Source organism: Theobroma cacao, chromosome 1 (assembly GCF_053813885.1).
Source record: "Theobroma cacao isolate CCN51 chromosome 1, ASM5381388v1, whole genome shotgun sequence".
Lineage (NCBI taxonomy): Eukaryota > Viridiplantae > Streptophyta > Magnoliopsida > Malvales > Malvaceae > Theobroma > Theobroma cacao.
Window position 1 is genome coordinate 772,701 of NC_142639.1, and position 25,764 is coordinate 798,464.

The window sequence follows — 25,764 nt, forward strand, 5'->3', positions numbered from 1 at the left end:
TCTGATAGAATCTCAAAACCACTATGCATGTAATACAACATTGATTTTATTTTTCACAATTATGAGGATAAAAGAAGAAAAGAAAACAAAGATTTTTGCAGGTTGGTGGTGTGATTACTTGTTCTATCAGATATCTGTGATACCTGAAAACTAGCCGGCCTAAGCTACTTTCATGGATGGTCCAGGCTTGCCTTCCAGGTCGTCTAGGCTTGTGGACAAGCCTGATGTGAACTCGTTCCACATAGCACATTTGGGGGCAGGCAGTTCGATCACTTTGCCAAACAATTTGGTGAATTGTGATGAAAAACCGTCCAAATTGTTGGAAAAAGAACCGACTCATCATTGATCATGATGCGCATTGTAATGTTTGCCACTTCTCTACTCCAAGGTGATCTATGAACCATGATATTCTCCACTACAAGTCGAATGATTAAAACCCATTTTTCACTTTCTTCCATTGACTTCAGGGCATGCCTGCTGTTCCACAAATTTATAGAACTAAAATTTTCGTGATTTTCATTTTACGTGCAATGGGTTTTAGAGGTAAATTTTTCTATGTATAGATGATGCACGTTTTTATATTATTTTTTGTATAATTATCGTATTTAATTGTTCATCTAGATTGACATTGACAAATTATGCTAAAGTCAGTTTTTGCGAGCTATCTATTCAATCTACAGATGATCAGGACTCTGTTTCCATTTATGTATGGCTTCCCCACAGAAAGACTTGGATTTCCTACCTGTGCCTTACTCTGTTTTTAACCAGCTAAGTTCAAAAACACAATATGAATGCCCAAAAGGCCAAATCAAAGCAATCCTTTCAAGGGGTAATGCGAAAACTTTCTTGAAAATAGAAAAGATATAAAGTATTATTTAAAGAATTTGGGTCCCAAAAATGAATCAATGAAACTTTTAAAACTCATTATATATATATATATATATATATATGCAACATGATGCCATTGACAATGTTACAGAAAAACCTCTTGCCTTACGTGCATATCATACCTTCGTTTTTACATTGATTCATGTTACATAACAAATTCGTGATATCTTAAATTATTGTCAAGTGATTTTAATTTAAATCAAATACCTGTTTTAATAATTTCAACATCTTTCATACAGCGAACATGCGTATGTTTTTTAGTGCTTAAACTTACCATGCAAATACATTAGGCTTGTACTCAGATCAACCCCAGCCAGGAATTGAAAGCAATACTTAAAACATCAGATGCAATCAATTATTATAATAAACATCATTGGTAAAATAATTAATTTCTGACGGTAAAACCCACACCATGTCTTAAAGAAAACAAAGCATTAAAATAATTGTCATCAGACATAGGTAATAGGAACAAAGGGCCAAAACTAATGGAGACAAATTGAGCTCATCTCCGTTGGCATTAGCAGGCGACAGTTGCAAAAAATTTACGTAGCCAAAGCCAACTAATCATCGTCTATTCCTACAAATTTATGCCTAAATCAAATTGATAATTAAGGCTTCATCTTGCCAGCTCTTTGATCATCCTCTTTCCTTCCAGAGTCAGGGAGGGAAGGGGAAAAAGTGGCTGGTGCTGTGTGATGTGTGATGTGTTTTCTATCTTTTGTATGTATCATAGTTTTGTTTCTTCTACAAATTAGAGAAAATTGGAGAAGGACAAGCCAGGCCGGTAATGATGTGATATCATTGGATTGTGGCCTACCCTCGTTGTTCACACGATTTCCATTCAGGTTTTGCTAATTGCTGAAGTTGATGGGGCCCAATTATGGAGTTAAAAAATCCCACATATAGAAGGAAAATGGCTCCTAAATGTTGTTGGGTTGCAACTTGGTGTTTGTCAAAAGAGATGTCGCAACTGCCAGATTGCCGCCAGGGTGGTGATGGCACCGCCAATGAGAGCTGATGAAACAGGACGGTAGCCGACTGATATGTCAACAGCCATGGGGTTGGCGGACTTGACACTGCAAACAAAAAAGGATCAACATCAGCCAGCCGAAATCTAAAAGAAGTTCAAAATGTGATGATGATTGCGTGTCCATAAATGGTGGTACAGCAGTTTCTGCTGCATGGGGCGGTGCTGATTTTCTTAGACTTCAAGGTACATGAAGATAAAAATTTTAAAATGGAACGTGCAGGCCATATCTGGAACTAAAGAATCTATGGTCCCCATATGACTCTCAACCGACTCTGTTGGGAACTAAAACCTTGAGAACAGAGAAGTTTCAACTACAAGAGTTGGGTTGACTCTGATTTGTTCAATGGCATTTACATGGAGAAGGGGAAAAGCGATCATGTTGAAATTCGTAATTTGACAGTAATCAGAAAAGCCAAGGGACTTGCTTTGCAAAAGGTAAAAGCACTGGTGCATTTATTACCTGGTGGAAGGGGTAGGGCAGAAAGTAATAACATAATCAGCACCAGCACAAGTGAAGGTACTGGTTCCATCATCATAGGCGTAGCTATAAGCTGTAGGACACGCGGTCTTGAAGAATTTTGAATAAGAACTGGGCTTGCATGTGTTTGGTGTAGCATAAGCTCCACTGCAGCAATATTTGGGGTCCCCCAAAGCATCGCAGGCACTCTTACATGCCACCCCTTCAGTCCCATCGACAACCTTAAGCTCGAGAGGACAGTCACCATTCAAATACGCAGCACATCCAGCGGATGTACAGTTACCTCCAGTTCCACCCTGTGGGGATACCATCATCGGTAGGTTGTAGCCATCAACAAGGCTAACATCGTAGAAATCCAATCCCCCAGCACCATTCAGTGTAAACTCCGCAAGGGTTGCCGGAGGGATGCCGCCACCGCCAGAGCATTCTAGTGCAGATGAGCCGCAGTCTCCGGTGAGGCATGAGAATTTGCCCGAAGAGTCTTCTGTGCAAAAAGTGCGACCCCATAAGCGACCTGACCAAGATGTTGGAATAGAGATAGATGTTGATTCGCCTGGTTGAAGAATGAAACCTGTGGGTGATATTGGCGGGGTTCCAGCACCTGACAGCACCCCTGGCCAAACTGTATAGCTGCATTTGTTCACAATTGTGAACGTTGATGAATGAGCGCCTATTAAAAAACAGGAAAACGAATTAAAAACCAACACAGCAACAGGAAAAAGCAAAACAACAATGAGAACTCAATCAGTAAACGAATTGTGACCTGAGAACAATAGAAGGAAGAACATAACCAACACAAAGGAAACCTGAAGAGAAGCCATCGAATAAGGAGAAGGGAAAAAAGAAGAGCACTTAAAATAAGACTGAACAAATTTGCTAGCACTTGGTGGGAAAAGATTTAGTATAAAGATTGAGGCTGGACTGAGAGCATTTATATAGGATGTATGTCAACATATCAGTCTATAGACTCAAAAAAATAGCAAAGATGTGGGTACCACGTGATGTGTTATAGAAGAGGTAAGGGGAGTGGGGGCAGGGCGAGGACGCATGCATGCTGACGCACATGCTCAACCTGCAAACAGTTTTAATTCGGCCATTACTGTCCTGTGCATTTCGTACTTTGCTTACTTAGGAAATGCCAAAAAAAAAAAATCGCAATGAACCGACGTTAACAACAGAAAGAATAGAAAAATACAAATAGAAAACATCAATGATTAAACAGGTTTTTGGAAGTATGCATGGGGTGCATTGGGATTCTGCTTGCTGTGTGAGTTTCTTCCCCTTGAGGTTACGTAAAGGTCGGCTCTGAACTTGCATACAAAGGGATTGGGAAACAAATGACAAAGTCCATCAGCTACGACTTTGATACGTTATTTCAAATTGCTTGAACAGATCAAAACTTCAAGACAAGAATCAAGCAGTCTCGTGATTTCTTGACCAATGAATGCCAAATAATTTCATCTTTGCATGTTTATCTGCTATGCAAGTTGTCAGAAAATGGTCACCAAGCAAGTTATCCAGGAGTAGGAAGGGGATGATATTTGTGCAACTTGGTACTATTTTAATATTGTTGGGTAACTTGAGAACGTTGGCCACAAATCTGAGTTGGATGGAGCCTGTCTAATCTCAGCCCAAAATCTACCTCCAATATGTTCGACTTAGTACAGAATCTAGCTGATTCTAATAGGAATGGGCTTTCTTCGTCAACTTTGGGATATTATTAAAGCCGGAAAAAGAAGGAAATATTTAAAGAATAGGCTGGTGGTGACCTTTATTCAGCTCACTTGGACCTTGAATTAGAATTACTTCTTGCTGCAAGCGGCCCTTGAATGAGTGGAAAAGGTTAGGATCAATATAAACCCTTTACTAACACACACAAGCAATCAACTTGACTGCAATGGTAAACTAGATGTCCTTTTTTAGCATTATCCTAAACGTGACAAAGGCGAAATTGTCATCTCAAACTAATAAATAAACTTGGTTTTTCTTTTTTTCCAATCGGAATTGACTGCACCAATGATCGGCTAGGCTACTAATCAAACAATATAAACAGTTGACAACTTTTGAGGAAACAGAGGTCAATGTCAGAACAATTTTCATACTTTTAACAATCTCAAATAGTTTCTTAGCCCGTTCTCTGGGGCATAATTGCCTTCCTTGATTTTTGTTTCTCAATGGGTTTAGGGGGAACATGATGAGAATTGAGAGTTCTCTTACTCAAAAGAAAGCATGCCCTTACCTGCAGGCTATTGCATAGATCAGCAATCCTCGCCTGTTTTCTCGTATAACCTTTAGTCCAAATGGGGCAAGCGTCCCAATTAGTTGAGATGAGCATTCATGCAGCCTTTTGAATGATGTCAACTGCTTGTATTGTATCTAGCTGTTAATGGAATGGAAACAGGCAGATCCTTCCTTAGAAAGATGAACATAATATGGCAAAAACTTTTGTTTGATGCATACAGCTTTAAAGAGTTTGACAGAGTGTGGTCTACAAACAGCTTAAGCAGTAACAATGCATCATATATAAACTTAATTTTGTAAAAGTCATGGTATGATAATCTTTTTGGTATGGTCATGCCATTTATTGATGACCTGAACATCTGTATTGAACAACATGAAACCCAAAATGACCACCCATCATACATATATGATATCAAACAGCTTTATCACCCCTTCATCCCTCTCCTTGCATCAAAAGCACAATACCAATGCATACCACTGCCACTACCTAGACAACATTAATAACTCCAGCTGGAACATTAGAAATTTAGAAAGATGAGCCTACAACCCTTTATATATGCTCTGTACAGACAACCAAGCTAAGAAAGTAGAAGGAAACATTACTTGCAATTTGGAACCAGCTTATATAAAAACTAACTTTTCTAGTAAACTCTGATTCTCAGCATCTGGTTATAACATCTTTCATCAAATACGGCAAAATACAGGCAGCTTACAAAGCCTGGGTAAACATCATGACTACAACCAAACCAAGTGAAATCAAGTTCATGCATGGATCCCTTGCATCAACAAGCTAAAGCAAAGCAACACCAACAATTTTAAAAACTTATTCATCAATGATTCCAACCAGGTGTTGAAATCAATAGCCATTACCAAACTAAAGGAAGGATACACCTGTATAACATAATTCATGAAACTAAAATCCTGGCGATACTCAATCAAATTGATAACTATCATGACTAGACCCCTAAAGAAAGGCTGCACTTCAAAATCAATAGCCATTACCAAACTAAAGGAAGGATACACCTGTATACCATAATTCATGAAACTAAAATCCTGGCCAGACTTAATCAAATTGACAACCATCATGACTAGACCACTAAAGAAAGGCTGCACTTCAATTTCCAATCACGATCTTCTTTTTAAGAAGATACCATGGAGAGATCTTACATCAAAGCCAAAAACATTAGCAAAGAACCAATAATTAACGCCCAAAACAACAATAATCATGCTCAAAATGATCATGAATTCCACCAAGTTATGACTCTTAACTTCCTCCGAAACATAGATATGATCAATGCAGCATCATTATAATTTTAAAAGAAAATTCAAATCACAAGAAAACATTAATTCACACTTGAAAAATAAAAGTTGCTCAATTGAAAGTTAGAACAAAGTCACTAACAACAATTGACAATAACCAAAACAACAAAAAAAAATCTAAATTCTTATCCGAACCAGCTCATCTATGTATCAAAACTGGAAAATTTTCTCCCCGGAAAAACTGGATTAACTGAATAATCCAAAACATTCTTATGTATAACCTCCAACATTAATAAAACCCAAAACATAAAAAAAGAGAAATATTTACTATTACTCTTTTTTTCCACTAAAGTTAGCACACTCCCTTGCATAATGGCCAGCCTCGCCGCAATTAAAACATTTTAGTTCCCTATTATTGTCACAATCCCTCGCCAAATGCCCAAATCCTCCACACACGAAGCAGCTTCCGCTGCTCCCACCGCCACCACCGCTGTTTCTATTACAGTCTCTGGCAAAGTGCCCATATTTCCCGCAGTTATAACACTTCCCAGAGCCACCACCACCAACCCCGCCACTATCTCTCCTACACTCCCTTGCAAAATGCCCCGCCTCACCACAATTATAACAATAACTGCCGCCACCACCGCCATTGGGGACATTACTGTAATTATCGCTATCGTTGTAATTACTAGCGTTCTTACTGCAATCCCTAGCCAGATGATTCAAATCCCCACAGTTAAAACATCCGTTGCCGTTCCTCCGATCGTTTCCGCCTCTCCAGCCTCCACCAAAACCTCCTCCACCACCACCGCGACGGTCCTTTTTACTGATAGGAGAGCCACCGATTGCAGTTACATCAACAGCCTGGGTCTTGCCGCCGTTGCCTTGGGAGACAGTGAACTCAACGGATTCGCCCTCGGCTAGGCTACGGTAGCCGTCGGATTTGATTGAAGATTGATGGACGAAGAGATCTTCACTCTCATCATCAGGTCGAATAAAGCCGAAACCCTTTTGGTCATTGAACCAAAGTACCTTGCCGGCGGATCTTGATTGCTGCTGTTCTTGTTGTTGCTCAGCCATTGAAATAAGTCAGTCTAGGATTAAAAAAAAAAAAAACAGACTTCTAATTTTTTGGTTTTGTAGGGTTTTGATAGTGAAGAGTTAGAAGGAATTTATAGGAGGGATTAGATTCGGGAAATAGAACCCTAGAAAAAGTAACGCTAAGACTTATGTTGGTGCAACACCGACTTGACTCCTCAACTACTTAGGTTAGGGGATTTTAGGTTTTCTGTTGTACCCTTCTCTCTTACTCTATTAATTAGTTTAAATAATAAAAAAAATTCCTGCCCCTTTTGATTTTTTCTTCTAAAATTATCAAATTCAATATTAATTAACATATTACAGCATTCGGGCATTCAGTCGTGACTCATTTTCTGTCAACTGTTAAGTGATCGCGTTAGTTTGCACGTTAATTATCACATGATCATATTGACTTTTATGTTTAGATAAAATATATTTGATTTTAAATTTAATAATTATTAATTTTTTGTTAAAATTAAGGGTTTTGCAAATACAAATAAAAATATTAAAATTTAATTAGGATAAAAAAAATTAATTACATAAATAAACGTAGTTGAATAACCTTTGTTATACTTAAGTCTTATTAATTACTATTGCTATCATTTCTTGCTCTTTGGGCCATGCCAAGGACCTTGCTTCCCAAGTTTTGTTAATTTTTTTTTTTTTTGTATTTTTTTAATGAGAACAGAACCTATTTTATAAGTAGTAAATAAATTTGAGAATCCGTTGCAAGTAAATTTTCATGTGATTAAATAGTATCAACAATAACACCAATGATTATATGGAATCAAAGCCCAAAAAAGGAAAAAAAACAAAAGCAAATAATAATGCAATTATCACTGAATGAGTTATCATTAACTGTTAATTACTACTATGAAATGGCATTTGCTTCAAGGTGTTTATTTTGAGTAAGCATGTTTATTTCTAATTAATTACTCTAGAATTTGCAGGTGAAGCCCTCCAACTCAAAGCTAGCTGGAGCAGGGTGTACATAAGAGAGAGATGTGGGTCTTTGACAAGCACCATTTCCTCCCAACCATGAAGAGGAATCAGATAGCAGCGGCATTGAAAGCAGAACCAATGTTTGCAGCAATGATTTGTGCTTCTTTAATGATTGAAATAATGACATTGAAAACCAATGATCACATAGCCAAGGAAGAGATGTAAATTGGCATTGAAAATAGGTGTGGGAATGCATTAAATGGTCATTTCTGCCAGGGTTTAGTCCATTTAAAGATAACCAGAGATATAAAACTACCACATGCCATACTCTTCAAATTTAATATAAAGCAGGTTGGAGTTGGAAGTTTGATTGATTAACCCTCAAGAATAAAAATTTATGAGGTTGGCTATAAAATACTGTTGTTTCATTAATATAGGCTCCAAAAAAGAGACACTCCCTATTTACACAGTGCAGTGGGAATCCTTACAGGATGGCTGCTCAAAAAAGAGAGGAGAAAAACCCGAGAGAGGGGGATTTGTACAAGTAATCAACCAGTTAGTAGACTTCCACATTCCATTGCTCAGATTTCTTCAACTGCCTTTTGTACTCAGTCCAATCAATACCTGAAAAAATTGTGCACATACAGCATTCATTAGAGATATAATTATACATAGAAATCCTCTACCTTGTCTTGTGAAAAGTTGGGGCTCTTTTTTATTTTTACCATCTTCTGCAGCAAGTGAGACCATTATGTCATCAATTCCCTTCTCCATTCCCTTCAACCCACACATGTAGACGTAGGTGTTATCTTTCTTGAGTAACTCCCATAGCTCCTTTGAATATTGATCCATTCGGGTCTGGATGTACATCTTTTCACCTTTCTCATTCGTTTGCTCTCTGCTCACAGCAAAGTCCAGCCTAAAGTTATCAGGGTACTTCTCCTTCATCTTCTCAAATTCCTGTTACACAACATTTGAGGTTCCCAGTTGACAATCTCAACAGCAAAAAAACTCAGCATTTGGCTCTGGAAAGTTAAGAAGCAAACCATCAGATCAGTCAAGAATTCCTTTTTCTAGCTTACCTCCTTGTACAGCAATGAGCTACCTGTGGGTACACCCAGGAAGAGCCATGCCAAACCATTGAACTACAGAACATGTCAGAAGTTAAGTCACTAATTAATCAGAAGGAAAGTCGATAATTGATAAATGAGGATTTGACGATATCTATATCTAATTGGTGCGGGAATTATTCTTGTCTGCTTCTTGGAGATGCTATTTTTGTTTTAAATCTTTTGATGGGCTAATGCCACAGGTTCTAACAGGTTAGATATCATGATTGTTTTCAATATCAGATTGGTTGCATTATATGGATATAGCTTAATTCTACCTTGTAGTCATCATGCTTCTCAAAGAACATTTTCCACAAAAATGATCGGAAGGGAGCAATTCCAGTTCCAGTTGCAAGCTGCAATGAAGAAGCAAAGTGTGAAAACCTTTTGTTTTGGAGCAGCACCACATGATCCATTCAGTGCCAGATATTTTAATCTAATATTGTTAACAGCTTTGGGTATACAAACCATGATGATTGTGGCATTTGGATCTTTTGGCATAAGCATTTCCTTTCCAACAGGCCCTGTGATTTTAACCTCTGACCCAGGTTTCATGTCACCTGAACATAAGATGAAAATATTTAGCACCGGTAGGGTAAATTAACTCATACATCCTCCAGAAAGCTATTTCTACCTTTTTTCATAACTATTTGAGCTAATTACACTTAACAACTAAAACAGAAGGTTAAATTCTTTTGACTGAGTGGTTCAAAACAGTAGTATATATAGGATGATGCAACATAAAAGTCCTGCATCCTTACACAAGAAATTTGAGCAGACTCCTTTAACAAGTTCTCCATTCTCGTTGGTGTAGACCAGCCGTTTCACACATAGGGACACCTGCAAAATTACAATGATTTTTATAGATTCTGGCAGTAGCCCAAAGCCTATTCTAGAATATCTAGCACTTGATTTTACATCTTAAATGTGCAAAACAAAACAAAATCTGAATATGAATCATGATCCTATAGAAGGTATACTCACAGTTTTGGAGTCTCCAAAATCACCAAGGGCACTGCTAGCGATAGAGTATAATCTCAGCTTGTGAGGTTTCCCATTCTTGTCAATGCCATCTGGAATAACCCCAATGGATTGCCCTTCTCTGTAGGGAACCTCTCCTGGGCAAATCCAACAAACCAGTCAGCTAAGAAATTAAGAGTATTTTCAACTTCAGCTAATTAATATCTCAAGAACAGCAAACAGTTTGTTTCTTGATCACCAAAAATAGCATTGGAACGGTGAAAATGAAATCCTAGCGGACAACAGAATACCACAATGACAATATTCTTATCAAATTCTTGCCTGGTTATTTGTATTTATGCTCATACATTGATTTACATGTATCAAACTTTATATCTGCATAAAACAAAATAAAAAATTCATCCAATATTTTCTCTTATTCATTACAAATAGGTTATGTGCAATTGTCTTGAAGAATTTAATTTAGCAGAACTATCTTTTCAAGTTAGAGTATTGATACTGCAGAAGTAGTTTGCATACCCTCAGTGCTGAAGACCATGTGCCAAGTCTCTCCAGGAGCATCATCACCAGTGATCTTAGTGTTTAGAAGGCATCTGCCAGTGTACGGGTTCTTTGGCTTGAACTTGTTCACGACAACACCCTCCTCATTTTTCTTGGATTCCTTTACAACTTTTTTGGCAGGAGCCTCGGTCGTAACCTGGGCTCTGACAGAAACCACTCTCCCTCCACTGGAAACATCTCTGTAGTAAACAGGAACCTGAAAAAACCAAAAGCAACTGATAAAACTTCCAATATATTGAGATAAGATAACATACATATTTTACCATTAGAAGTATGATAGTTTTACCTTCTTGAAGGTGAGTCTTTCTGGAGAGATGATCGAGATTCTAGCAGGAAGAGAGGTGGACTTGGTAGAAGGAAAAGAGACTGCAGCATTTACAGCAGCCATGTTTTTGACAATGAAGGAAGAAGAAGAAAGTACAGTAGAAATTGCTGTTTGATGGTTTTTTGTTAGTGAAGAAGTGAGGTGAAGGAAACAAAAGGATGTGATTTTTTTCTCTATTTGATTGGTTTTGGATCATGAATTGGGTGGAGGAGATTTGATGGCCAATGCAGTGGCCTCTGTGAGGATAAGTCCATGTGTGAATGTATGACACTTACATCACCATAACGAGTTCTTTCTAAGCCACTAAACTTCATTGATTTTTGATTCACCTTGTCATATGGAAACAGTGCTGATGGTTCACTAAAAATAAAAATGCCTATAAGAAATTGATATGGGATTCTTGTTTTCCAACAAAATATTCACAATAATATAATTAATTGATTAATGTATATTGCACATGTTTCTCCATGGGAATTTAGAGTGACAATTACACAACTTGATTCAAAGCGATGAATCTCAAAGGATTGAAAGTTGGGTACAAAACAAATTTGGGCTCCCTTATCTCAGTCCACCAAGGCAATTCATGGGCAAGCTGTTAGCCCCATCTAAGAAGTCCAGTTTGTTGATTAGAATCACAGGTCATGGCCCAAGCAATCAGTCCAATTGGCCTATTCAAAGCCCACTGCTCTTCATGCAATGGCTAATTCCCTGAAAGACAGGTATCTACCAGAATCCTAGCTTTTGACCTCTATGAGTTAATTTTTCATGTTTCACGGATTAGAAGTTGGTATTTCGACCTCTCTTTAGCGTGACTTCAGGTTTCGGAAAAAGAAAAGCAAAAAACTATTGCAGAAGATAGAAGCAAACAAGCACTAATTATCACCTTTACTGCAGGATACTTGTGTGATTTGAGAAAAGATGCATCTTAATTTTATCCAAGATAACTTTCAGAAGGAAACACTGAATTAATGCAAATGATGTGAGTTAGGTGGTAGATGTGGAAATGAGGGGGGCTTGCTGACCTGTTTTAGAGGGAAGCTGCACCATGAATCATTAACAGTTGACTAGTAGATTGGAAAAAAAGAGTAAATTTGATATCAGTTACAACCTTCGATTATCACTCAAACTAAGAATAGCCCACATCTGTTTTTTAAGTAGGGCAAGCTTTAACTAGAAATAGTGTTGCCAGCTGGTGAATTGACCTTAGCCCTTACTAATGATGAATTTCATTGTCTTTTCTGTGTGCAGTTTCTCTGGGGACTGAACCCAAAGTTATGGGGTAACATGCCCAATTACCTGATGGCAAAGATTGTCAAGAAGAAGAAAGAAAGAAAGAAAGAAAGAGTGATGGAAAAGAGAGAGAGTAGTAAGCAATTCACGTTTTCTGAAATACGGTGAAATTTCATCGTGACCACCTGGCATTCTGAAAGGTGTTATCATTTTGACATCTGCCGATGACATAATACAGCCCTGACGCAGAAGGGTTGCAGGGCTTGGGATTTGATTCTTTGCTTGCAACACAAATGGGGTACCAAACAAGAAGATAATAGTAGTAATTCTAGAGATTATTAGGTAAGTCATACTAGACCTGTTCATTCGAGTTGTCGTGTTATAATCGCAAGATATTTAGATAAGGCATCAACAGTTAGAGCTCAATAATTGTATTTGCAAAGGACATTAGCATGTGAATCTTAAATTCGAAAGTGATGTGTGTTTCATGTGAATCTCTGGCTTAGCACCTCAACTTTTTTTTCCAAACTCAAAGTGTATCTTTTAAAAAAGATGAATTCGATCCCCAATTACCAAAAACTTTAAAAAGAAAGAATGTCATCTCAAAGGAGACAACACTGTAAGGCAGACTGCAAATGGGGACAAAGAATCGTGCAATCCACTTTCTGCCTGACATGCCACCACTCCCGGAAAAATGTTTCAGCACAGAAGGGCAGACTCGCCATCTGCAAAACATTTTGCATACACGAAGATGACAGATAAAGCAAAACAAGTCAAATAACCATGAGTTTCAAGATTTGTTGACCATCCTTTAAGCTTGGGTAAATATCTGCTTTTGGCTCTCTATTGTTCATGAATATCAACAGATCAACTGTGGGATTCTTCCCAACTTTCCTTCATGGCAACCTCAAATTGACTAGATAGTATTTTGGGAAGGCATAAATCCAGTCTTCTTTTGTGGGTGGATTAGGCCAAGTATGGATCCTTCCCCACTTGGGAATTTTTTAATTTATATTTTGGAACAGGGCAAGTTTGACCAAGGCTTTGTGAGGCTGCTTTCAACCTATGGATCAGTGATGAACCTATTAATGAACAGTTTAACTTGCGATTATTATTTTATTAAAATTTTAATATTTTTGTTGTTTAAATGGAAGAGAGAATGGAAGGTCTGTTTTTGAGCGATTGTCTTCCGCTCTTAGAGAGCGTAACCGGATTGGCAACGTCGCGGACCTGGATTGAGTATTTTTGAATAAAATAGGAACAGAGGGAGCAAAGAAATGGACGTTTCTCATGTGAGCACATGTTACTCATTCTTAATTTTTTTTCTCGGAGCCACTTGTTAAAAAGGTAGTTAGATGCAGTCAGCCCTAGGAGAATACATGGCAGAATCAAATTCCTGCGGGTAGCAGGGTAGGTTTATTGGACGTTTGACGATGGAATCAGCTGACAGAAAGAACAACAAAAGGCAGCAGTTCAGACCAGTCGGTTTGAAAGAGTCCAAGTCTCTGAGGTTTGAGGTTGAATGGTTCTTTCATGGTGGCTAAAAAAATCTCAGGTCAACAGTAGCTTGACAATTAGCAGTTCACCTTCAAATCAATGACAATTCCCCCCTTTTTTCTTCTTCCAGATAAGAAGCAATCTTTCAAGACAACTTTTCCCTACCTTATCTCATTTTCGAGCTGTTCCAACCAAGGTTGTCACCAGCCTATCAATCAGTATCAATAATGCAAACAGTATCCTTTTTGGAAAAATATAAATAAATTTAATTTTATAGGCCAACAAGCAATTGTGATTCCCAAGGGCAGAATTTCCAAAATGAACAAAAAAAATGTGGAATACATGATATGACCCGACAAATATTCATGAACTCATCATGGAAACTCCTTTTCTGGCCTTACAACCAGCGATGCAACATTGGTGTGGACACAGAAAAGAAGCAGGCAGCAAACTCTGCAAAATGACTGAAAATACTTATGATCATATATGGAAGACCTCTAACTGTATGTACACTCACAATAGAATGATGAATTTGGAAGCAAAATGATGGGAAATTGTTTTTTCAATAAAGAGATTACATTTGGAGAGGCGATGGAATCAGTGAAATCCCCTTGAACCTCTAGACTGATACAGCTCCAATCTACTTTTGGCCTCTTGCAGAAGTGTGTCTATTGTCTCATCCTGGGTCATGTAGGATTGCTTGGATGCCCATTCAAGCACTGTAAGCACCTCAGCTTGGGCAAGTTCTTCGCTATCCGGTACATGGAGGGCAATGTAGCATAGGAGAACTAGTGCTGAGAGTTGAACAATTTGTTCCCCAAAATAAACCAGCTGAATCAAATGTTTTGCACCTCCTGCACTAATGATTGCCTTAGAATGATCAAGGTGTAGATAGTTTTCTGTGCAAGCAAAATTGGTAAGTGCAACTGCAGCCTCCTTAGAAACATCAGCTTCCCTCTCGTCAAGAAGTTTAACCAATGGGGCAATCACCCTTGTTTCCGTCGCTCTGAACGTCCTTGCCAAATTACCGATAGCCTTGATACAAGGGATCAGGAGCTCCGAATCAGCTTTCTCAATGATCTTCAACAGCTGATCGACAACAAGCTTGCAAGCATGCGAATTCGGCTTAAATGCAGACCTTCTCAAATCAGTATCCCGCTCTGCCACAGCTGTAATCTCCATCAATGCCATGGCCGAGTTAAACTGCACGTCATCGGTTCCTTTTTCTAACAAAACCGCGAAACACAACAACGCTCTAGACTCAGTAATACTCCGACAAATAGGCGCATTCCCCTTTGCAAGATGCCATAAAGCTCTAGCTGCCATTGCCTTCATGTAAGCCTTGGTAGCAGGATCTTCCAATTCCCTTCCCTTGATATTCGCCCCGGAAATCGAAACATTCTGCTGATGTTGATAATAAACTTGATGGATTTGCTTGACGTTGCCCTGACTGTTACTCCTAACATGATTATTACTCGGCTTTTGTGGCTGCTTCGCCCCTCCTTTCATCGCCATGGTACTAATAACCACATTGTGCATCTGATTCGGAGTTTGGTTCCCCATCGGATGCGGAATCTGAGTCTGATGTTCTTCATCAACAACATTTCTCACATTCGAATGATTGCTACTCGCCATGACAACCGCGTGGATCGATGTTGCCTTGTTACTAGCAATTGCATATTTGCTGTGCTCTTGAATCGTTTCAAACGCCAAATGGCTAACGAGTTGTCGGATTATGTTATGCTGGGCAAATAAATCTTGGCATTTTGGATAATTAGCTGCCAGCTCGGATACCGCCCACGCCGTGACAGCTTGAACCTTCATCGGACCTTCTTTCAGGATTTTCACGAACACCGTGCAAACGCCGGCGTGGATCATCTGCTCGATGCTTTCCGGGTCCCGTCCCAGAAGACCAATAGCTCTGGCAGCGTTTTCTTGACCTTCTATTTTCCCTTCTTTGATTAACTTCAATAGCGGCCCAACCCCTCCTTCTTCTATAATTAGTTTCCCGTACCGATCATTATCTCTGGCTAGCGAAACAAGCGAAGCCGCCGCGTCGGACCGGTCGTCGGGTGAACCAGTGAAAAGAATCGCGATTTGCTCCCAAATTAGGCATAGAATCGGCTCGTTTGCAGCGATTGGAGGGAGGCCTAAGTATTCATCGTCGCGATCGTCAGCAGAAGCTGATACACGGAGAAGCCAGGAGACATCGCCAATTGAGTTCTCGAGCTGAGCAGACATTTTGCGGAACGCGGCAGCTGGGATGATCGTGAACACGCGCTTCATAAGGCCGTTGGCGCGGCATTTGAGGACCAAGTTAAGGGCTCTTTCGAGGACTTGCTCGGTGTCGTCGATTATGCGGCGCGTGGGACGTTCGTAGAGGTCGGAACTCGCTCGCGCGGCTTGTCGGAGTAAGCCAGCGAGTTTCTCCGTCTTGGATTTAAGCTCCGCACACTCTTGCTTAAACGAACTTGCTTCATCCGCCGCTTTCGTCACCTGGTCCGCTAACTGAATCGGCTTCACCAAGATTTGCTTCACTATATCCGCCATCACAACCCAAAACAGAAAACCTTGATCAGATCAAAAAAAGCAATGAAACTGAAGAGAAAGCGCTGATCTTTGATGGGTCTTGGTGGGTGTTTCTTGTCTCGTAAAAGGCTTGATGAGCGGAGGAGATGGAGGGAGGAAGTGGGGTAGTTGAAGGTGTTTGATTAGGGGGAAATGTTTGCGGAGTTAATTGCTGCTGCTGCTTCTGTACGGTGCTGCGGGGATGTTGGGTTGGGTGTCTTTTGTTTCGGGCTTTGTTGCAGGGTGTGGACGCGTGAAGAAGGTTGATGAAAGAAGAGAAGAGACTTTCATGGTGGACGAGTTTTGCAAGGTCAAACGCGTTTTCATAGTCTTCTTTATAGCACTCTTTGCTGCTCCTGCTCTTGTTTCTTTGTTGTTGATTCCTGAAAATAAATTAAATAAACATATAAATAAAGTTTTTCCTAAGCAAAGAAGATGGGACAAAGTTGAAGTTTTAACAGAGAAAATCCGCTGTCACTTTTATGTTTTTTATTTTGATTTCAATTTCATCATCGATTTAAAAGTACCCACTTACCCATGAATGAATATTAAAAGAATCCCAACTTAGATTTTTCAATTAAAAATTTGAAAAAGCTCATCAAATATTTTAAAAACTTTAAATAAACTTTTTTTTATTTTATTCAATTAAATCTTTATATTTTTATTATAAGTTAATAAATTCTTATCACTGATTATTGATTAATTATTGTTAATCAAAAATTATTTATTATTTTATATCACGTCGTATTAATGTAACATATTAATTTGTTATTATAACAGACAAAATACTCACATTCTTAAGTTTTAATTGAAATTCTAAACAAGTTCAATAATTCTTGAAATGGGCACTCTTTTTAAAAATATATCTTTCGCTGAACACATAAATCCAGCCATTAACCAATTGTTAGTATTTTTTAGACTTAGCAATTCGTGTTAACGTGTCGTAAACGTGTCAGACACGATTAGACACGAAACACGTTAAGGCTAAACACTAACACGATACGTTTAACATTCGTATCTTAAATTTGAAACACGTACACTTACACGTTTAATACACGTACAACACGATACGATTAACACGTTTATTAAACGTGTTAATATATGACACGACATGATTAATAACACGTTTAAAACGATTAACACGTTTAACACGATTAAAAAATATTTATAATTAAATATAATTTTATCATTTAAATTTAAAATCTATAATTATAAAAATAATTATAATAAAACCAAAATAATAATAACATCAAATAATCACTAAAAGTTAAAAATTAAAATTAAGCATGTATAATTACATTATACCCTATATAAAATTAAAAAAACTTATTAAAATAATTATTTAAAATTATTTATATAAGGTTAAAATAGTTTTTAACTATTAATTTTTAATAGGTTAATAAATGTGTCACGTATACACGTTTAAACACGATAACACCATTAAACATGATAACACGATTAAGTAAACGTGTTTAAACGTATTTTAAACGTGTTTGTCGTGTCATACACATTAAGATATGAAAATTTTCGTATCTTAACGTGTCTAACATGATTAGACACGAAACACATTAATACTAAACTCAAAACCTGTTTAACCCATGTCTTCTCGTGTCGTGTTAACGTGTCATATTCAAAATTGTTAAGTTTAATATTTTTGTTAGTTTGATGACGTTATAATATTAAAAAGATAATTTTACTTTTTATTAATTTAAAAATTACTATAATATTTTTTTTACAAAAAAAAATCAGTGCTCCTGGGAGAGGGGACCACCTCCATTAATTTTTTTTTTCAAAAAAAATTATATAATAATAATTTTTAAAATTAACAAAGAAGAAAGGTTATTTTAGTTTTTTTCATATTTTCTGTTAACGGTGTTTACACTTTTGAGATGAATTGTCCATTTCTAATATTAAGTGAAATTATGTCTACAAGTTAGGGGTGGGGATATTTTTATCTTATTATAAATGATGACATGACATGTTGATATGATATAATAATATAAATATAAAAACTTTATTGAATAATGTAATATAAGAATAAGAATTTATTTGAATTTTTTTAAATATTATGTTTAAAATATATACATAATTATTATTGAGTTAAATATTTATGTTTTAAGTTTGAAATTAGAACTTCAATTTTGATTTTAACAAAATACAAATTAACCAATAGGAAAACACTAGATTCACAGTTACCTCACACGTTCTCGCTAATTTTTCAAGTGAGTCAGCACAATAATTAACTTCTCTGAAAATATTTTTAAAATATAGAAAAAGAAAATACATTCAATATATTAAAGTGGAGAAAATGAGATTGTAAGGTTAAAGGCTTAAAAAGATGACAACAATGTCATTTTTCCCATTGTTATAACATGGCACATGATATTTTAATGAACTATTAATTACATAAAAAATCTAACCCAAAACTTGCTTTGGGTTTTTAAAGTAAAAGTTGTTGTTGCACTCAATCACATGCATATTGCCCAATCCCTAATCACTTTGATAGAACACCTAAACCCCAAAGATAATTAGTTGAACTAAAGAGAACAGGAAAGGATAAAATTGGGTTTGTACATCATTTCATGCCAATCAATGGTTTTGGAAGCTTTTGCATTTATATTTTATGGATATCCCCATTTCTCCGAATCTTCTTTCAAACTTTTACTTTTCTAGATTGATGCCCTAATCTTTCAAACTCTTTAATCCTAAATCATCAAGCTCATTCCAATTCTATATATGAAACAAAAGCCTTCTCCCATATAATTAGTGGAGTGGATGGACCTTTTGATTTGGATATGAGATTACTTTCATTGATTGTACTGAAGAATGGAGCAAAAGGACGAAAAAGATGAGAAAAAAAATATAACCTCAGTGACTAATTAGGGTTTTTAGAGTCTGGTTTTAGGTATTCCTTTATAGTTTATAGGTGTAATTGTTTTTCATCATATAATTGCACTAAAAAAGCCAAAATCGTTTTCAGTACTTGATGATATATGCTTTTCACAATTTAATTCTTTAAGTAATGAACAAAGAAAATGTAATTTCAGCTTTTTGATTCTTAATATTATATGTTTTCCATTAACCAACTCTAATTAAATTAACAGTAACCAAAGTTAGTTTTTGAACTTTTATTTTAGATTAAATAAATCTTTATAATTAACAATTGATTAATTTATTAATTAAAATATTTTTTGTCATTTTTTGTCACATATAATTTGACGTAAAAAGCGTGAAATTATCACGTGATTGTATCATTTTGTCACATTAGCATCACATGAAATAAACTAATAAATAAGTTTTAATTAACGTGATATTATACTCAGAATTTTATTTTTGAAAAAAAAAATCAAAGAAGAGAAGTATGTTTATTATTCTTCCCAAAGCGAGTACTAAATTTGATAATTAATAGGTGCAATTTCCGAAAATATTTTTTGAGAGATGAATTCATTTATTTTGTAAGAGGACAAATAAATATTACATAAATGTTGAGGATTGAGACCAATAAATTCGTTTTTCTTGTAGTGGTCTGCATGTTTTCTGCCTGACATGCTTTCCATCTATTCCATTTACATGGTTGAGGAATATTTTTCTTCATTTTATTTTATTTTTTATTAATTTTAAAGAAATATAATTTGTTTTTCATATAATTGGATTGGTATTTTTCAAACCAGTTGAATGAAAAAAATTCCTTGTTAATATAGGACAACGCACATGCACATATGTAAATCATGTAAACAAATTTTTGGAATATGTATATACTTTTTCTTTGAAGATTTCGATTAAATTTTATAATTAATATATATATATATTATTTTAGAAGATTTCTTTCAATTTTATTAAACCGTGTTGAAAATTGTTGTGAGGTGTCAAGCTTAGGGAAACTAATTAAAAATTCTTAGAAGAATTCAAAGAGAAATTAATATTTTAATTAGGCTATGATCTCAATAAGAGAATTTTATAATTTGGGTTTTCAAAATTCGTTGAGTTTAATAATTTAACAAAGAGTTTCCGAATAAAAAAAAATATATTTTTTGTGTCTTTGCCAAACAAAATTATTAGGTTTTCTTCAAACGTTAGCCAAATTATTGCCATTGATTCCCAGACAGAGAGGGCTTACATGGCCATTTTTTCCTAAAAAATAATCATTTCATTTTCCCTAATAAAAGGCAACAAAAGCACTTCCTTTTAGGTCATGTTCAGGAAATACCAATGCTTGTTCACCCTTTTTTGATATATATATCTAATTTAGGAGGAAATTAATATCAAAATTTGATTGATATTTATTTATTTTGATTTGTAAGAGAGGCAAAAAAGGGTTACTTAATTACCAACAAGAACACCTTTTTGTTTGCAGCATGCAGGGCAATATTAAAATCATATGCTTATTGGCATGCAGGACTCTTCCAATGAGTTTATTCATAAGCTTCTTCTTCATCAAGAAGATAGCTTGACAAAGCATTCGATCAACAGAAACAGCGGAGCTCCATCCTTTTATTTCTTGAACCCAAGGCTGTGGAAAGTGGAAAACTTGTTATAGAATTCGGGCTTCTTCCTTTCTGAAACCAACATAAAGATGGTCAAGTTTACGCTTGTTGGAGTTTCTTAAAGAAGCTGCTTATATATACATATATGTTAGCTTTACACTTCTTCAAAGCTCAGAGCGTTTTCCAAGATCAAGCGCCCTTGAAGGTGACTGATAACGTTTCTGAAATGATACCAAATGACCAGGAAATGATTCAAATTCTGTGCAGTTGATCAAGAAAATAACTCAATGATAGCTATCTTATCTCTAAGAAAAAAGTATGGAGTTGAAATTAACATGACCCAGAGATTTTTTTTTTTAATTTTGAAGAAGAAGAAAAAAAGCTACAAATTGGAGTAAGAAGGGTATGTATCGCACGTGTAGTTGAAAGAGTACTGGTGGGCAAAAGTAGAAAAGTTAATTTCGTTGCACAGTCGATATCGACAATTGAGCTATGATATGTTAAAGCTACGCTAATTCTTCAAGCTTGTAACGACTTTGATTTTTGTTTTGCCCACAAGTTTTCTTCTACTTAATTCCTCCTCTCTCTTCTCTTTTACCCATCACAGGATTTGATGTTTTTGTTGATCTCAAAGCTGAATTGTATCATCTGATGCTACTCCCATGCCGGTCTCGTACTGAAGTTTTCTTTTTCTCTGGTTAACTGTCACATATTCCCGACATCAAGGAACAGAAAAAGCCGTAACTGTGGTAAGAATATACATCGTTACTGACAAATCAGAGTTGCTACATCAGGCTGGAGATCCACACAAGCAATTCCTTGAGGACCCCATATCCTCTCTTAAATCGTGAAAGCGCCTTTTCCTGATAGAAACAATGATGCTAATCCCCCCGAGTACAAACGACCAAGGATGGTTCCTACCTAGTGGTAGCCTGTCAGAGGTCTGAATCTGATTTAAGCATCAAATCTACCACTCTAATCTATATTCCCCTAAAGAAAAGACCATAAAATTTGAAGATTTTTATTATGTTTATATTTACATCTTGAAGAAATTCTGATGGTATACCCTTTTTTTTGTCTGTTATGTAAATGGATCATTACCCTTAACAAGGCAAAACAAAGAAAGAGAAGTAAAGAAAGTGAAAAAGTGATCATATCACTAACTTTCTTCTTGGTTATGAACGAGAGAGAGAGAGAGAGTGCGTGAAATGAGCCAAATACATCCAAATCCCATCATTTGGAAATGCTTGATTTTGGTCCAGTTAAAGTCTCTTTAGCTTAAAGAGTATCTTTTAATCGAGAAAAGGCAGCAGCCAGGAAGGAAAGAAAAAGCGGAAACAATGGCGAAACTGCGACTCGAAACTTTTTGCATCTGTTTACATATAGTTTCAAAAGCTGACATGAAAAGAGAATATTGGGAAATTGATGAACTTAGGGTTCCTTTTTGCAAGGGATTTCGGATGGGATAATGATGCAGATTTGGTTCTGGTATCTGCAATTGTCAGTCACCAGTAGAATCCAGGGGAATCAATGTGCAGACATCAACTAAAACAAGAGGAGCAAAGACAAGATCCATAGCATTTGGCTACATCAGGCAGCTCTCTCCTTTGTCTCAACAAAATTGGAACTGATCATTCAGGAGTATCTCTCCAATTTTCTTCAACCAATCGAAAGGCTTGTGCAATGTGTAATAATTTGTAGGAAAAAGGAAGGAAAGCAAGAAAAGAAAAATGGCTGAGAGCAGAAGGAAACTGGTGAGGGAAATCTGACAAATTAAAATGCCAAACATTAACTCTCTCCCACAGCCCACAGTCCTTGTTCAATAATCCAACCATCCTCTTTCCTTCACATATTTTTTTGTTGCACTTCTATCAAATACAGGCAGTATAGTATATTGGAGGTGTGAGTGATGCAAGTTTGCACATGTTTGGCAGCTTGTTAAGCGTACGTCTTTCCTGGAAGCAACCCCAGACATGGAATTTGAAGTACTTGCTGAAAACGTCGCAATCCAAACAAGAACCTGATTTATAGCTGGTGAACCTTTTACTCCATTAATTGATGAGCAAATAACAGTGCAATATGGACAATACTACAAGAAAAAGAGATACTGCATATTTTCTTGCACTTTGTAAAATTTATCAAAAATTAAATAAATAATCTTACAAAAAAATATTACGACGTCTTATTTTTTTGAAGTCTCAAATAATTTGATTAGAAGATAAAAATTAAATACTCTTAATTTTTTTTAATTTAATTTAATTTTGAAATGAGCAGAATAATTAGCATAGTTTAGTATCAGTGTATCATATTATCACGTCATTATCATCTGTGAAACACATGTATGCATAAAAGCGAGTTGAATAAACCTTTTCTTCACCAGAGCTTTACCCTCTAAAACAAGTTAGATAAATTTCTTGAAGGTTCATTAACAAGACAACTTGAATAAGCTGCATTGCCTACATACATGAAGCCCTGGGGTCTAGGAGATTTGTCCCATCCCCCAAGCTGCCAAGCATCCTTTATTGAAACACTGCATATCTTTTGCAGGCATGAAGGTTACAGCCTAACTACAGACCTTTTCAGTAAATTTTTTTGCTGTTTCCATGAAGCTGCCTTGTCCTTGCGTGCTAATTGTCTTGGGTCAATCCTATGGTCCTAAAAACACCAATGAAGAAGCAATCAAACAAGTTATAAGGATTTATATGTACACGCAACAAGATAACATCAGTTTTTTTGCTCATCATGGAAACTGGGTATATGTCAAATACTCAAAATGGTTTGTAGGCATAGCCCCCCTTAATTTCCATTTTTTTCAGAATGGACCACAAAAATAAAGGGTAGAACTCTCTAGTTTCTGTGTTTTATCTCCTAAAACAAAACAACTCTCAGAGGTTGGAAGGTCTCTTCTTGTTGTATCTGAAACTATACTTGAGAGATTTGTGGTGTCAGTGAGATGTCCAGCCATCTGTATTCCAACCACTCAAAGTTCTACATAGGTGGACTTAATAAAATCATTTTGGATGAACAAAATTCTCAATTATCTAAAGCAAAACAGAAAAAAAAAATCAAAGAAAATTGCTTAAAACAGGCTAGAATATATGGTAATAAAGAGCCAAAAGCTATGGTTTTGCCTCTTAGATCTCATTGTCTTTCAAGCTATGTTTGCCATTCTTATGAACTGAGACATGCAAAACATCCATCTTGAAAAACTTTCAAAATAAACATGAGAGTTTCAAATGACATTCTGTCAATCTTTTGGCAGATTTAAACAAGTAGGAGTCACCTTTTCTCCCATTGTAAAGAAAGTAGTACTAAACTTGGCTGCATAATCATTAGTAGGACCAAGGTTTGTAAGTCCAATAAAGTATAAAGAATGCACATGCACCCATATGATCAAAGTGTTACTTATCTGTCATTTTCCATCTCGAGCAGTGAAGGGTTGGTTACTTTACAAATTTTCTTTGTTCACACCATCTGATCTTCACTCATTAACTAGCTAGCTAGCTACTCGTGTTTTTCATGGATTTAAGCCCTGGCCGGTACTCTCCTTTTCACCATTTCATTTTAAGTAATTGAAGCACAAAGAAGCTGTCCGCCACTCCTGGAAGAGTACACCAATTCCATAATGCAAATGTGTGGATCATGAGAAATTGACCTCTATTATATTTCAGGGAAAAAAGAGGGAGAGAGAGAGAGAGAGAGAGAGAGAAATAACTAACGAGAGTACTTTTTTTTCCCAGCCAATTTCAACATTGTGCTAACAGAGATGCAGCTGATTTCCAATACTTTCATGCATGTTAAATTTGCTAATAGAAACATACACTGGGGACAAACATTTCCTTACATGTCTACTGTGTCGGTTCTCTGTTTCAACCTTTTCGCCCTGTGACCTGTGGAAGTGCGAAATCCATCTCGCCCGATGACAGCCAGTAGGCAGGACAAAAGAAATGAATTGGATGCATTAAAATTAGAAACATTTTCCAGTTAAAGTAGACACTTTCTTTTCTTTTCGACTATTCCCTCTTACTCTATTCACACCATGCAATTGTGTGCATGGAATCGTGGATACATAGAGGGACAGATCACGTCAGAGATATAGGCTATCTTTGCTTCTGATTCCTTTGGCAAGATATATATTACTCATTAGGGGCCCATACTCCAAGCTTTTCTGCTAACAGCCAAGCCCACAACTGCAATTGTTTTTTGGAGGTTTCCAGGGTAATACATATATGCATTTCTTTCCTGGAAGTTTTAAAATCCATACTAGAGCTTGAAATTGACAAACGAAAGGGACATGCACTTAGTTGAATCTGAACCGCTTTCAGGTCTTTATAGGTGCTGGAATTTTCTTGACCCAGTTGCATCAGGTGGAAGCTCAGAATCTGAGGGTAAAACTACATGGACAAGAGAAACAAAAAAGGAACAGAAGGTTAAGAAATTTGCATGTGTAAAATGAGGATTTAGACCCATGCCACCGACTGCAAGAAGTGTGATAGAGTATGATTCTTGAGACTAAAGAGAGTTAATTAAGTACGGATTCTGATGCTGGGGTTTTGATTTCTTATTAGAACATGAATGTGACCGACGACATGGAAATGGAATCAGCATCAAGGTGACAATTCCATATTGCTTTCTTCTTCGATGAATCTATACACCTATATGGTCATCTCTCTGACATGAAAAATAACCTGGCTATTCTACATCCTGGAAGGATTCATCCTTCTCTGCTCTTTCTCTTTACCTGACCGTTTTCTTTTTCATATTGACCTACTGACATGGACATTGATTTTACTTTTGTAGGGCCAAAAAAGAAAGATTCCTTACTGTTTTCAGCATCCTAAATATTCCTTGATAAGTGCATGTGGATTTTTAGCCAGAAATCAAGAGACCCTCCGATTTATCTCACAAAAATCCCACAAAGACCACAGAAATTTACTTAGTAACCAACGGGTATCCTGTATTGATTAATGTCAGGTTTGACAAGATCATGGGCGAAATCGTTCGCTGTTTCAGGAATGTGTTCGATTTTCCAGCTTTCTCGATATGCAATGCAAAATTCTTTAATCTCCATGGAGTAGGAAAAAGGATTC

General features: G+C 36.6%; 4 protein-coding genes across 6 annotated transcripts; all 4 read right to left on the reverse strand.

Moving 5' to 3' along the window:
• Positions 1 to 1,303: 1,303 nt before the first annotated feature.
• Positions 1,304 to 5,828, reverse strand: LOC18610761 (Pathogenesis-related thaumatin superfamily protein). 3 transcript variants are annotated; one of them, XM_088810760.1, is made up of 5 exons: positions 4,636 to 5,828; positions 3,160 to 3,202; positions 2,968 to 3,066; positions 2,379 to 2,877; positions 1,304 to 1,964 (listed from the first exon to the last, which is right to left on the reverse strand). In XM_088810760.1, the coding sequence occupies exons 1-5, from the start codon at positions 4,729 to 4,731 to the stop codon at positions 1,841 to 1,843; spliced, it is 861 nt and encodes a 286-aa protein (XP_088666886.1). In that variant the 5' UTR covers positions 4,732 to 5,828; the 3' UTR covers positions 1,304 to 1,840. The 3 variants fall into 3 exon arrangements, with proteins under 3 accessions (XP_088666886.1, XP_017978320.2, XP_007046683.3); XM_018122831.2 differs by having other exon boundaries at positions 2,379 to 3,066; XM_007046621.3 differs by lacking the exon at positions 4,636 to 5,828 and adding an exon at positions 3,392 to 4,274 and having other exon boundaries at positions 2,379 to 3,066.
• A 275-nt stretch (positions 5,829 to 6,103) lies between these two features.
• On the reverse strand, positions 6,104 to 7,316 carry CSDP1 (cold shock domain protein 1). Its single transcript, XM_018122844.2, has one exon. It carries the CDS (start codon positions 6,975 to 6,977, stop codon positions 6,228 to 6,230), a length of 750 nt encoding a protein of 249 aa, XP_017978333.1. The 5' UTR covers positions 6,978 to 7,316; the 3' UTR covers positions 6,104 to 6,227.
• Positions 7,317 to 8,322: 1,006 nt separating this feature from the next.
• Positions 8,323 to 11,054, reverse strand: FNR1 (ferredoxin-NADP[+]-oxidoreductase 1). Its single transcript, XM_018122817.2, has 9 exons — positions 10,857 to 11,054; positions 10,529 to 10,766; positions 10,013 to 10,146; positions 9,790 to 9,868; positions 9,497 to 9,588; positions 9,307 to 9,384; positions 9,002 to 9,064; positions 8,645 to 8,879; positions 8,323 to 8,543 (listed from the first exon to the last, which is right to left on the reverse strand). The coding sequence occupies exons 1-9, from the start codon at positions 10,956 to 10,958 to the stop codon at positions 8,476 to 8,478; spliced, it is 1,089 nt and encodes a 362-aa protein (XP_017978306.2). The 5' UTR covers positions 10,959 to 11,054; the 3' UTR covers positions 8,323 to 8,475.
• A 2,857-nt stretch (positions 11,055 to 13,911) lies between these two features.
• ARO2 (armadillo repeat only 2) lies at positions 13,912 to 16,575 on the reverse strand. The gene has a single exon (XM_018114031.2). It carries the CDS (start codon positions 16,170 to 16,172, stop codon positions 14,220 to 14,222), a length of 1,953 nt encoding a protein of 650 aa, XP_017969520.2. The 5' UTR covers positions 16,173 to 16,575; the 3' UTR covers positions 13,912 to 14,219.
• Between the last annotated feature and the right edge of the window lie 9,189 nt (positions 16,576 to 25,764).